Source organism: Dunckerocampus dactyliophorus, chromosome 4 (genome assembly GCF_027744805.1).
Source record: "Dunckerocampus dactyliophorus isolate RoL2022-P2 chromosome 4, RoL_Ddac_1.1, whole genome shotgun sequence".
Taxonomy (NCBI): domain Eukaryota; kingdom Metazoa; phylum Chordata; class Actinopteri; order Syngnathiformes; family Syngnathidae; genus Dunckerocampus; species Dunckerocampus dactyliophorus.
Genome location: NC_072822.1, coordinates 4,795,649 through 4,809,297, shown reverse-complemented (window position 1 = coordinate 4,809,297; position 13,649 = coordinate 4,795,649). Strand labels below are relative to the sequence as shown.

The 13,649-nt window shown below is 40.3% G+C and overlaps 1 protein-coding gene across 4 annotated transcripts in view; it reads right to left on the bottom strand.

Moving 5' to 3' along the window:
* Positions 1 to 12,411, bottom strand: part of trim36 (tripartite motif containing 36) — a 43,087-nt gene extending 30,676 nt beyond the window's left edge. For 2 of the 4 annotated variants that reach the window (XM_054773436.1, XM_054773438.1), the window contains exons 1-3: positions 12,208 to 12,411; positions 9,427 to 9,661; positions 3,119 to 3,184 (exon numbers count right to left, since the gene is read on the bottom strand). In XM_054773436.1, coding sequence (XP_054629411.1) covers positions 3,119 to 3,184; positions 9,427 to 9,661; positions 12,208 to 12,270 — 364 coding nt within the window. In that variant the 5' untranslated portion in view covers positions 12,271 to 12,411. The remainder of the gene's footprint in view (positions 1 to 3,118; positions 3,185 to 9,426; positions 9,662 to 12,207) is intronic. The other 2 variants (XM_054773437.1, XM_054773439.1) reach the window with 1 other exon arrangement.
* Positions 12,412 to 13,649: the final 1,238 nt, after the last annotated feature.

The window sequence follows — 13,649 nt, the reverse complement described above, 5'->3', positions numbered from 1 at the left end:
TCTATAAAGGCATTACATAATGTGTCTACTATAAAGGAGAGTTAATTCTTCATCAGCACAGTTGTCCCACGTTTATCACAGTTAACTGGTTCCAGACTTGACCATGACAAGTCCATTTTTGTGAAGTAGAATTCAATATTTATAAAGTTGATATTTTCGCAGTTATGGCAGAGAACACCTGTTTACGATCTTCTAAATACTGTTTTTAACATGATTAGAGCCCTCTACTGTAGACATGAAATAACACCCATACGGTTATCTTTACATTGGTATTACCAAATATAGTAGATAAGCTAAGCCATGTAAGACATAAATAAAACTCCTGTCCATCTGTGTCACAGTAAATGTGTTCCCCAGGGGACCGGCAGGCGGACAGATGTGGCCACGAAGTGACGTCGGCGGTTCAGAGTTGAGTTTTAGCATGTCGTAGTGGCCCATGTTGTTAAGAGTATTATGTTATTATTATTGTATGTTGTTCTAATTTAAACCTGCAATAAATGCCTGTTCTGGCAATCGTGTCTGGTGCTTGTCTCACCGAACAATTACTGACACCTAGTGTCCAAAGTACAATACTACATTTAAAATTAGAACGCTTCTTCTGCCTTTGTATTTGTATTTGAGTTCATGTATTTAGTTCATTTAGGCATTTCTATGCTTGAAAATGCTTAATTTAGGCCAAGAATAAGGACAGTTTGCTTAACTAAGCTTGTTAATGGGCCATATTCAACCATGAAACAGATCGTTTATTCATACATTTTTCAAAAACCGCAATAGTGAGGGCGCGACGTACGACCCGCGATGTAGCAATAGTCACATATTGGCACCTCAGCCAATCAAACGTTAGCTCGTCTTCAGTCTTGCATGACAATACTTCCTTAGCCAGCGCAAAAATGATTAGTGCAGTGTGCTTAATGCCGAGAGGTGCCTTGCAGATGATAACGACCGAAGCAGACAAGGGCCCTGAAGGCAGCGCTGTCAATCACAGAGGTGTTAAGAATCTCTGAAAGTCCAAACTGCAGCCGAGAACAGAGTTCACGCTTCTTTTGTTTCAACACATGAGCTGAACCATCCGACACAAACAAGTATTGCGCAAGTGTTGGGCTTTTATTGACCTTTGTTAGCTGTGACATTTAGCAGGGTTCCATTGCATTTAGGTTTAAGAGAGGAAGCCTTCTGTGACTGTAAGGGGAGGGGTGACATTGTTTGTTACCAGCGAACACTACTTGATGTCCACATCAACAATAAGTTCCATTGATCCAGTCATCATTTATAATTCTTTTTCTGCATGTAAAACTCTAATTATTCTCGATGAAATGTATTTTTGTTCATATTTTGGGGTGTCTGGAACAGATTAATTAGATTTACATTATTTATGGGAAAAATTGCCTAGATTTTCATACATTACGGTTTTGGTCCGACCTTATTCGGATTTAATGACGAATGACATGAGGGTTCACTCTGCTTGTGTCTGAGTGCATTGATTGTATAGTCAAATTAAGGGGAAGAGTGAGCCTTCTGTCAGCTATTCAGCGTCTTTGTCACAGTACGTGGAGGGGGTAGTGATTGAATAAACTGAGTGCTAGCTAGCAGTTAGCAACCAAATGCAAACATGAATGAAAGCACAAAAGCGATAGTTTCTAAGCTGAACGCCACAGTTCCAGTGTGGATGTGCTGAGGTGTTTGATCTGCGACGTGAATGTATAAAGCTGGGCGGCGCGAGCTCGCGATACCGCCATTCGTAAGCGCTATAGCAGGCATCTTCTGTGCCTCACACAGATACACGACACTTGAGTACCATCTGGTGGCTCAAATGTGACCTGAAACAGTGATCATTGAATGATAAACTTTATGACAATATGGTCAAAAAAAAAAAAAAAAAAAAGGTTGAAATGATCAATTATCGTTGATAATTTATAGAACAATTATCGACAGGCCTAACTGCAACACTTATTCACCAACTTCCAGTTGGGCCATGTGGATACGGATCTGGATGGCAGAATCGTTTATCATTAACCAATGGACGAATAATGATGGAAACGGGAGCTTTTCCGTTCATTTTTTTGGCAGTTGTCAACCGCTTTGTAATGCACATTATCACCGCCTACAGGACTGGAGTGGAAAATATCTAACCTCAACTTTCGACTTGATGTCCTAACTCAGGGGTGGCCAAAGTGCGGCCTGGGAGCCATATACAGCCCGTTTTTTTTTTGTTTTGTTTTTTGTAAAATTGGCCCTGAGCACTTTCTAAAAATACAATTTAACAAAAAAAAGAAAAAAAAGGCCAGTAATTTTACAAGAATAAAGACAAAATAATGAGAGTAAAGTGATAAGATAAAAAGCCTAAATTTGAAATATTAAAATGGAAAAAAGTCAAGAATAAAGATGCCATTTTTTCGAATATTAGGTTAGGAAAACGTTATCACAATAATGAAGACAAAATATTCAGAGAATAATCTCAGAATATTCCAAGAAAATATGCAAGGAGAAAGCAATTCAGGCAGGGTTTTTTTCATCTCGGCATTTCTACGTGACTTTTGGTTAGAAAATGTACAAGTGGTCCACGCGTCCTTTCATTTTTCAGTATGCGGTCCTCTGTGGAAAAAGTTTGGACACCCCTGTCTTAACTTTATTAACAGCACAAGTTGATAGAAATAAAATGTATTCCTTGTGCCCCGCTACATTTCTCTTGTGTACGATACTATACTTACCATTAATGCTGCCACATGTCAGTGTCCAAGTGCCTAGAAAAGTGCTTTATAAAGTATTTTTAGCTTTTACAAGGCATAGTATCAGTTTCGCTCTACTCTCCTAAGTGTGTCAACACATTTTTGACATTTGTAGCTGTGTATCCTCAAATATTTCAATGAAAAACCAAATGTTTTCATTTGTGCTGCTCACTAATGATTAGTGACTATTCAGTGCAACAGCTACAAACTAAAACTAGACCTTTAATCATCTACATTATAGTTTATACCTAAGAGTGTGAGCTGCTCGTAGTCGTGTTTGCTCATGTGGGCTACAAAACAAAACAAACAAAAAAAAGGAACTACATAGCGGAGAACTCAAGCTAGGGTTTCACAAACGGGGGCGGGGAGGAGTCCAGTGACAATGTACTCACTACTACAGCTACTGAACAGTCGGAGGCCGCGTCTACCTCGACTTCCGAGTGACCTTCGCACTGTGGCTGCAAGCAATCAACAAAAAGAGGTGACAAATAAATATGGAACAACACACAAACGTGTGATCGTGTGACTGTGGAGAGAAAGAAATAGTGGTTAAGGATGAAAATGGGTGGAAAATAGAATGCTTCAAATGCGTACAGCATATCAAGTGCGTGATGGTTGACTTGTTCTGTTTACAACATACAGTGTGTACTCCACATTAGGTACACCTCAATACCCCAATGCAACTGAGTGCTAGACCTGCATCTCATGTCAAGAGTGGTTTGAATGGAAAAATTGCCTGTAGTTTGCAATGACTGCATCATAATGACAGATCATCATGACGATGTATTAGTTTGTGTGAGCCAACTCTTCTACTCCTGAACCGCTGCACACAAACGGGTGAACATTTGTCAAAACACGCACCTCTGCTGTGTTGCCTGTGCTATTATTTTTATGACAAATACACCACATGTTGGCGCTGTTATTAAACCCCAAGGTTTGGCCCCATATCTCCAAATGACTTGAAATTGCTCACACAGCTCCATGGGCTCTACAACAGTGGTTCTCAACTGCTGTGGCTGCGGGAGGTGATCCAAATTGCAAGAATTTCTCAACTCAAACTTCTCATATCTAATATTTGAAGGGACTGGTGTCAACATGCCGCACAGTGGACGAGTGGTTGGCCACAAAGTCAGGAGAATGGGAAGACCGGGGTTCAAATCTCCGCTTGAGCGTCTCTATGTGGAGTTTGCATGTTCTCCCCGTGCGTGTGTGGGTACTACGGTTTCCTTCCACATTCCAAACACATGCATGTTAGGTTAATTGGCGACTCTAAAATTGTCCACAGGTATGAATGTGAGTGTGAATGGTTGTCTATATGTGCCCTGCCATTGGCTGGCGACCAGTCCAGGGTGAACCCCGCCTCTCACCCGAAGTCAGCTGGGATAGGCTCCAGCACACCCCCGCGACCCTAATTAGGATAAGTGGCATAGAAACACAACAACACAACCTCTTTATGGCGTTCTTTTCTCCAGCAGATATCTGCAGCTGTGTGTCGGACGGACGGCACAGCAAGTGAACTGCACAAACAAGAACGTGAGGTGCATTCACAGGCATTGTGTCATTAGGTTTTTGGGGTTTTTTTCCCTCTAGGCAAAGACGGCTCCATGACCGACTTTTGGGTCCCGACCCACCAGGTGGGAACCCCTGCTCAAATGTAACTTTGGGGTGGTTAGCCGAATCACAGCGAAATTGGGTTCATACCTTTATGGGACAGACAAGCACGCGTGTGGACAATTTGAGCAGGATTGGTTACAAACTACGGCCGCCATCAAGCGAAATGTCATTGCAGGGGCGGAGCTTTACAACAAATAAGTCACCACACCTTTGAGGGTGCATGTATTACATGCTAATGTTTACTCCAAAGCATTTTAATTCCAATACACACAAATGTCAATGCCTAATATGAGCTTATTTAGCTAAATATTAGAAACAGTTGTCAGTGTAATGCAGTGCAAACTACAACCACAGTCATAAAGATATTGCAAACCAGCATGCAGGTGTACCTAATATTGTGTGTCGGTCCACAAATGAATGAAAAACAATGCGTGCACAACACCAGTGCTGTCGACCAACCAAAGGCATTTGATTGTGTTGTTTGAGCTGTACATGACTGCAAAAACACTCAAGATATGTCCAATAAAAGCAAAATGCAGGAGAAACACATCAAATTCTACAGTTGAAGAGCTCCAAATGTGAGCTCCTGATGTTCCAGTGCAAACATTAAGAAAGGGACAAGGACTTCAAAGCATTCCTTCATCTCTCCCAGCACAGCCAGGCCTGTCCCAGTCCCACGCTGATAAATATAGCAAAGTCCCATCATTATTCTCTCCCTGCCTGCTAATCCCTTCATTCATTCCTTAACAGGCAGGTCGAGTCACCGTGGCGACCAATCACCCGACAGCGACGGCCCTCTCGTTAAGTTTGAGAGCCCCCGACGTTGTTGTATTAAATCCGACGAGTATGTTTCTTTTATGTAACCGCCTTATAAAAATGTACATCATTTATAATCCTCAGGAGAATGTTTACAACGCGGAACGCTTTACGTTAGCTGAATGAAGCTGTTCATGGAGGTGCATAAAGGAGGGCTTTCAGTGCGCTGAAGAGATTTGGTTATTCAAAAAGTAAGTCTTTTGCTTTCCTGTGTCAACACATGCTCAATAATAAACTCATTCACGTTGTGGAGGTGAGTGAATAATAGTCCCATAGAGGGTCTCTTGTCACCATGGAAACCACTTGTTACTTTCAACACCACAATCATTTCGTGTGTAGTTGAAAGTGTATCATAAATCATTCAGGTTACCTTTCTGGCTTTTTCGCGAGCAACCTTTCAATTTGTGAGCGAAGCTCAAAAACTAGAAGCAGTGTCTGCTGGTTGTTGCGTTTGCCGATGGCGAGCAGAGCCATGCTGAGATGAGTTGGTACCATGCAGTGTGGGGGGGCTGAGGGGCAGCAGTATAGTAGAACCGGGATATGGCTGCTCAACAGTGCACTTTGGCTCTTACGATTCACCGTACAGAGTCAGTGGCTGCACCAAAGTGCATCATACAGTGGAACACGCTTAAACCGGTCCAGTTTAAGTCGACCAACTCAGTCCCGGCCCGCCGTGTTTTTTTGTTGTTGTTTTTTTACATGCTCGACCGCTTTTGTCAACATAAAATTTGAGACCCAAATGGGTCATTTTGATAACAAATAAAATAAGTAAATCAGTTTGTCATGGGTGTCCAGAGTGTGGCCCGGGGGCCATTTTCAGCTCATGCCATGTTTTTTTTTTTTTAATACATTTAAAAAAAACAGCTTATTTCAACCCCAACAGATCAAATATGCTTGTTTTACCAAAACATTCACAAAATGTTGGTATCCACAACTCACATTTTAAGTTTCAGAATACTTTTCTTTCTCGTGTTCTCACATTATTAACTGAAAACATGAATGAAAAGCAGGCCTGCGGGCACCTCATGTGGTCGTGGGGGGCTACCCCTGCTCTAGACTGTTTATTAAGGGTGCAACGATACATTTTAATAACAATTCAATTCGTATCACCATTCATGGTTGCCGATACAAGTCAAGGACCATATCGGTACATTTAGAACGATACGACCCGAAACGATTCAATTATAGTTTTAGTATTCAGTTTAGCCAAAAATTCAACCAGCGTGACTGTGAAATAAATACCTGGATACTGGACAGTGCAGGTGAAGTTTCCTAGATTCCTGTTGTGTTTTGTAAGAGAATCAGGTATAAACTTTATCATCCATATAAAGCCTGCCGTGCTTAAATCCAATGCTTCATTTCCTAGTATCGATTCAATCGATTGATGACCTTTTAAACGATGTTAGATCGATACATATCATATGTCGTCCTGAATGGAACCTTGAGAACCCAGGTCGATGTAGTTGAATCGTAGGAATATAGATCGATGTTGTGAATGAATCGTTACACCCCTACCATTTATGTATTTTATGCACACTCCTGATCAAAATGTTAAGACCATTTTGCATTTTACATTTTGCACTGTTGCATCTTAAATCATTCAATACCAAAGGTGTAGTGATACGTTCCTATGAACCCCAAGGCCCGATTCCATCCCAGTAACGTATTTCAACGAGAGGTTCAAGGAGGTGATGATGCAACTCCCCACCAATGGATTAGGCTTGAGAGCAATTTCAATGCCATTCAAATGGCCCCTAGGTGGCAGAGGTGCATCATGGAAGAGGAAGCCCTTGCATAAAAGGCAGCTGTTAGGTTGCATACCACAGGAAAAAAAAACGCATTGTAGAAATTTTAAACGCACACGCACAGTTCAGTTCCAAATGTAAAAATTGTAAATAGCTCACGATGTTATATTTGTAAATAGATTATTTTGATGTAAAAATAATCATAATCATCATAATTGTCTCGTTTATGTTGGTATAGTTGTTCAGATATTTGAGCTGTCACAAAAGCAAAAAAAAAATAGTGTCATCATGAAAGCTATTCTTGAAATGTATCTTCTTGAAAAGCTCATTTTCTCCCTTTTCTAGTCGGGAACTGATATTTTCCTGATACTTCCCTATGTTCTACTGCTGATTACTAAAGAACGGAAAAAGGTAGAAACAAACCTTTTTTTCCTGATGAAAGACGGGAGACTATGGTTTCTTTTGGTAGGTTCCGTGTTTATATAGCCATACAACACAATATTCTGCGGGCCTTAAAAGACCAGTCAAAATTGTGGCTGGTACTGAAGGGGTTGTCTTTTGAAAAATGTCTGGGACTGAATGAGTTATGGTGGCAAACAACTGAAATGGTTATAAAAAATTGAACCTGATCTTCAAGCATGTGTTGAGCAAGGAACTTGGGGAAAATGTTGCGACAATTTCATCCATCACCTCTTAAAAGGGGGCTTTGTTGAAATCGCTGTCAGTTTTGATAGTCAATCTCAAAGACAGTCGGGCTTGCGACAGTTTGTCAGAAGCTATTTTCACTTCTATTTTGTAGACATACTGTAGCTCATAAGAAAAATGGACAGGCTGCGATTTTGTCATTAATTAAATCATGTGTGTTCATTCATCTAGGACAAGAGGGAGGAGGAAGGGGGTGCTGCATGGTAACAACAACAACGCTTGGCCCATTTTAAGGCTTGGCCCTTTGTCTTACTCCTGCAGTGGAACCTCTACACTTGCTACCTCACTTGTTATCAGAGGAGAGCTACACCGTTTTGTCATTTTTACAGTGGTTCACTTCTTTTTACACTTTTGAAATAAGTAAGAATGCTTAAGTAAGAATAAAGTTTGTTTTTTTTTTTAAGTTGGACACTTGAGCGGGGACATAGTGCTTGTTGTTGTTTATTGTTTTGACGTTTTACAGCGGTAGTCGTTTCACACGTGCGCAATTAAAAACGCCAATCTGCAGCATTAAATATCTTCGCATTAGGCCAGGGGTGTCCAAACTTTTTCCACCAAGGGCCACATACTGAAAAATGAAAGGATGCAAAGGCCACTTTGTTGTATATATTTCAAGGGAAAAAAACGCATCTCAGCTTTTTTGCAGAAGGTGGAAAAAGCCTATTAGTGTAAACTTCAGTTGTTGCGCTTTTCCCCCCCCATTTTTGCTGTTGTTTTTTTTTTATAATTTTGCAAATATTTCAACTTTCTTCTTGAATAATCTCTGTAAATGTTCTTTTTGGAATATTACAACTTTTTCCAAAAATTAAAACTTTATTTTGTTTGGTTTGTTTCTCATATTATTATGACTTTTTAAAAACATAACATATTTTGTCTTTAATATTTCAACTCTATGCTAAGGTGACATTTTACCTCATGAGTTTATTCCTGTAAAATTGCAAGTTTTTTTCTTAATTACTTTTTTCCTCTTAATATTTTGACTTTATTCTTGTAAAATTACTGCTGTCTCCCCCCCCATTTCTGCAGTTGTTTTTATTTCAATTTTCTTTCTGTTAATTTTCTTCTCGTAATTATGACTTCCTTCCCATAATATTTTGACTTTATTCTTGCAACATTAGAACTTTTTCGGCAACCTAATTTTCCAAGAATTACAACTTTATTCCTTGTTTCTCATATTACTACTTAAAAAATGTCTTTTGTCTTTGTTTCAACTTTATGCTGCCAAAATGGCATTATTTTTCCCTCATAATTACATCAATCTCGTAGAACTAGGACTTTTTCTTGTTAGATTACTTTTTTTTTTTCCTTGTGATATTCTGACTTTATTCTTGTAAAATGGCTGATATTTCAAATTTTTGCAGATTTTTTTTTTTTTTTAAGACTGTGCCACGGGCCAATAAAAAAAAAAAACAGCCACAGGCCACAAATGGTCACCGGGCCGCACTTTGGACACCTTGCCTTAGGCCATAAAAATGGAGAATTGTTGGTTTGTTTGTTTTTTTTACATATTAGTATCCATTAGTATATATTTTTGCATGCTAGTGTCAAAAAATCTGCAGAATGAATCACCATGGCCTTCATCATTTTGACTTATGATGACTATTAAAAGCGGTTAACTTATTTTTACACAAATTAAGAATGATAAAATGTTCCTTGTAAAACCAGCTACACTTTGGATAGGACTTCTTTCTCCATTAGTTCCTATGTAGAACTGTATACTTTTTGTCCCAATATCGAGGTTATTTTACCAGTGCGGTCAAGTTGCATCACTGTTGTGAAGTAAAAAGGACTTTTCTCCATCGTTGGGAGTCTTTACTAACCTGATCGCACCAGCCTGTCCAGCCTCTCCATGGACGGCGAGGGCACCCGTGACCTGGGGCTCCCGGGCAATGAGCACTCAGAGCCGCCGTCAAACGAGTCGTCGTGGTTGAGCATGAGGAGCTCCCTGACGCACTTGTGGCAAACGCTGTGCTGGCATGGCAGGATGAGCGGGTGGGTGAACAGCTCCTTGCAGATGGGGCATATCAGCTCCCTCTCGATGTTCTTGATGGGAACCTGAGGGACGGATGTTGTCATCATCATTAATATTAGCCCATCTAATTTTTCAATATGTGGATTAAAAAAAAAGAAGCATGACTCAAAAATCCCGTAATGTGACTGCGACACAAACAGAAAGATCTGATACAGGTCGATGTCATTGAAAAACACTGATTGCATACGCCCACGGTATATAAAATACACCTGTGGCAAACCAAAACTACAGCAAACTGCATTTATCATGAAATATGGTCCAAACTTGGCACATTGCAGGTATCCTGACCACCTATATTCATTCAACACAACCAAAATGGCTTGGGGGGGGAAAAAGAAAAAAAAGTGATTGGCACAATGTTCCTAGGATCTCTGATGGGGTTACAAAAACAAACATACAGCTAGCATACAAATACATATGCATTTAAATAAATAAAAATGAATGACACAATTTATATTGGTTTTAAGCTAGCTAAATTTCTATTTGGCCATTGTTTGCACGTTGGTGTTAATGAGGTTGCTACCACATAGGTGGAAAGAGAAGGCATGGTCACATGCATATTGGATGCATTGCTAGCAGTTATGTGTCACTACAATAGTAGTCTGACGTCTTCTTTACGGTAGTTTTCTCATACATTACATAAGGAAGGATTAGTCCACCAACAGCTAAATATAGACAAAACACACACACACACGGGATTGCTTCCAACTTGCTCACGTTTACGAGTGAAGAGGCTTAATCACAAATGTTTGCAGTTTGTTTGTTTTGCGACGATAATTGAAGAAATACGGCACACTGCACGTGCAGGGGGAACAAACGCCACCAAATATGATATACAGAAATACCGAAGTTGTCAAATAACATTTTCTAATAACGAGAGTACACTTATAGTGTCTGTGTCTTTGTCTTTGTGTTCGAAATTAAACAAATCGCCGCTCTAAATGTTATCCAAAAGTTTGGAACTTACCGCGTGTGTGCTGCATCGCCGCATCTCCGCAGTCATGACGAAGGACGAAAATGCAAAGAAATTGCGATTTTTGTCTTTGTCGTTTTCCACAAACTAATACAAGATAAAGAACGCCGGTCGTGTGAACTTTTCGTGACGCGGCTGAAAAAGCAATAGCCCTCTGTTGTGAATCAGCAACAAGCAGCAGCACAGAGTAATGGCACATTCGCTTGCTCCGGCAGTGAAGGCAACACACCAGCAGGAGAGGAGGGGGAGGAGAAGAGATATCTCCATAGGAACGGCTGTTGCTTTCAAGAGCATCTCGTAAACTTCATCAGCGGGGAGGGGGCGTCAATCCAACATGGCGTTCAGTCATTCATTGGACACTTTTAACTGTTAAACTAATATGTTTTTCGGTCCATAAAAGCCGGGAACGTTGTTGACACAACCGCTGGAGTGAAGTACTCCAGTTTTATAGACTCCACTAACTACTGACAAAAGAATATAACAAGAGGACAGCTAACGACTTGCGATCTAACTGCTAATGCTAACACAATTATGGGGAAACTTAAATACACTTGCAAATGTTAACAATGACAACTGTATTAAAACATGACAAAGGTGATAATGCTCAATTTTGATTGACACCATCAGCGAACTACCCATTTGACAGTGTGTTTATGACAGAGCTGCACTTTGCACTGTGAAGTGATAATACGGCGAATTAAAGCGCCCTCTTCCTTATTTATTATCCACAAGCATAAACCTAACTTAGTTACTGCACAGCTGCTGCCACGTGTGCCACATAAAGATTAACTAACAAGAGGAGTGTGCACCCTGCCTGCAGCTTTGTGCAACTGCTCGCCACCCTTGAAAACACATTACATTCTCATGAGGAAGACATAAGGCTTGGGTATGTTATACATGATGTTTGAATTAAAACAGGATATAATGATTATTTAGGAGTGATGCCTGCACTGCACATGAGTCTATCTATAGGCTGTATGTGACTACAACAGAAGATTTATTTTTGCAGGTAAATGTATTGATATATATATCAAATAACATATATTATTCACTTGTAAAATATTAATGTAACAATGTGTATGATTGTGGTGCTAGTGTGTAGTGGTACTAAACTACACTAGGAGCTGTTTCTAATATTTTGGTTACCTTATTTATCGTGCATCTGTGACTGTGTCCATCACAAGTGAGCATTATTATCGTTGCAAAGGCAGCTTGTGCATTGGATCTGACGGGTGTACCTCCTGAAGTGGCCGGTGAGCGTATCCAACATAATGCATCAGTGGTCTTCAAGTCCAATAGTGTTTAAGCACCCGTGCACGCATGCCATACTGTGTCATGTAAGGGTAATGTGTTACTATAATGAGAATGGCAACCTGCACGTCACGTTGTGATTAATACATGTTTTTATTTTTTTTAATGGCAATAAAACATCTAAATGTGACACAAATAGTCCAAAGGGTAAAGCCCACCCATCCCTATAATGCCGATAAATCCTCTAAATGTGACATAAACGGTCATATAATGCTTCCGCCCAGCGCGGAGCATGCGGACTGATAAACCGCCCCTTGTGCGCAGACAGCCGGCGTTGAGACTCACCTCGCCCCGCTCGATGCGCTCCACGATGCTGGCGAACTCCGTCATGTCCTCCGAGTCCGACATGGCTGCAGCTGAGGGATGATGAGGATGGGGATGATGCAAGAACGGGAGCTGTATTAAAACTGCACACACACATACAGTACACACACACACACACAGCAGATGTGGTTTAGATCAACACGAGGCAAGCTTGACACCTCCCTCCCTCCCCTTCCCTGCGCCGAACACAAGAAGACAAATGTAATTTTTTATTTATTTGGGAGGGAAGGGGAAGCCCCCGCCCCTTACTTGGGTACCATCTCCACGCAGCATCCCTCATTGGTGATGTCTCCCCATCACAGAGCCCCTTTCACCAGTCAACGGCTTTTGAAAAAGGAGTGTTCGCAGGGCAGGGACAGCCTCCATATTCCATCAAAAGCAGGCAGGTTATTCCTGTTGATGGATCAGAATAAAAACAACTAAACATGATAATAAGTAATAGCAATAGTAATGTCTGTCATCAAAAACATGTCAGGCCACAGAGGAAGCTTAAACAGTAGCTGTCACGTGGAAATGACACTTGACTGACCCCCAGTGCCCTCCCACTTACATCACTCATTGATCAATAAGAGCAGTGTTTTATCGACCCGCATTGATTCAGTTAAACAACTTACCGGTAAAGGAATCTTTCCCCTACAAGGCAACATACTGTAAATTTTGTGTAAAGAAACGGCACATGAGAGTCACTGCGCAAAAATAGTATGAAAATATGTAAAAAAATAAAAAAAAATTGACACAAAATGGAAAACGTTGTAGGGGTTACTTCTGATTTTAAGACCTAGTTTCAATATTTTATTTAGATTTTTATTTATAATTGTATTCATATTTTATGTATTTTAGTATTTATTTTTCTGCATATAGATATACTGTAAATTTAAATATTACAGTAAAATATTAAAAGAAAACTGAGCATCACTGCCCTGTCTGAACTGGGAAAAGTAGTAGTTGAAAAAAATGCTACAAATATTTCCACAAAATGGTTTGCAATGAACTATTTTTCTAAATGTTTTTTCCCTGCAACTTGAGCAGCACTGCGACTCATCAAAAAACTGTAAATATAAGAAGTCCTTTAAAAATCAAACTTAATAAAACAAAATGTAGCAATAACTTAAAACGTGAAAGATTGACAGTGTTCCCTGGGTCTGTCACGTTCACCTTTCGCAGATTTTTTTTGTGCTTTTGTTTTATTACAGCATATGAACTGTTACAGGCCGAGCCTGGCCCTTTAAGAAGAACTGCATCGTGGGAACTTGAGTGTATCTTCCCTCTCTCGTCTGTCCGCCCATTGTTTTCTGTGTCCTGATTGGCTGTAGACCATTGCCAATCAATCTCTTCATGCAGTCCTGCCATGGCTCCTGTGACATCGCTAGCTTGCATGCTTGCTGGCTTGTAAATTAATCCTC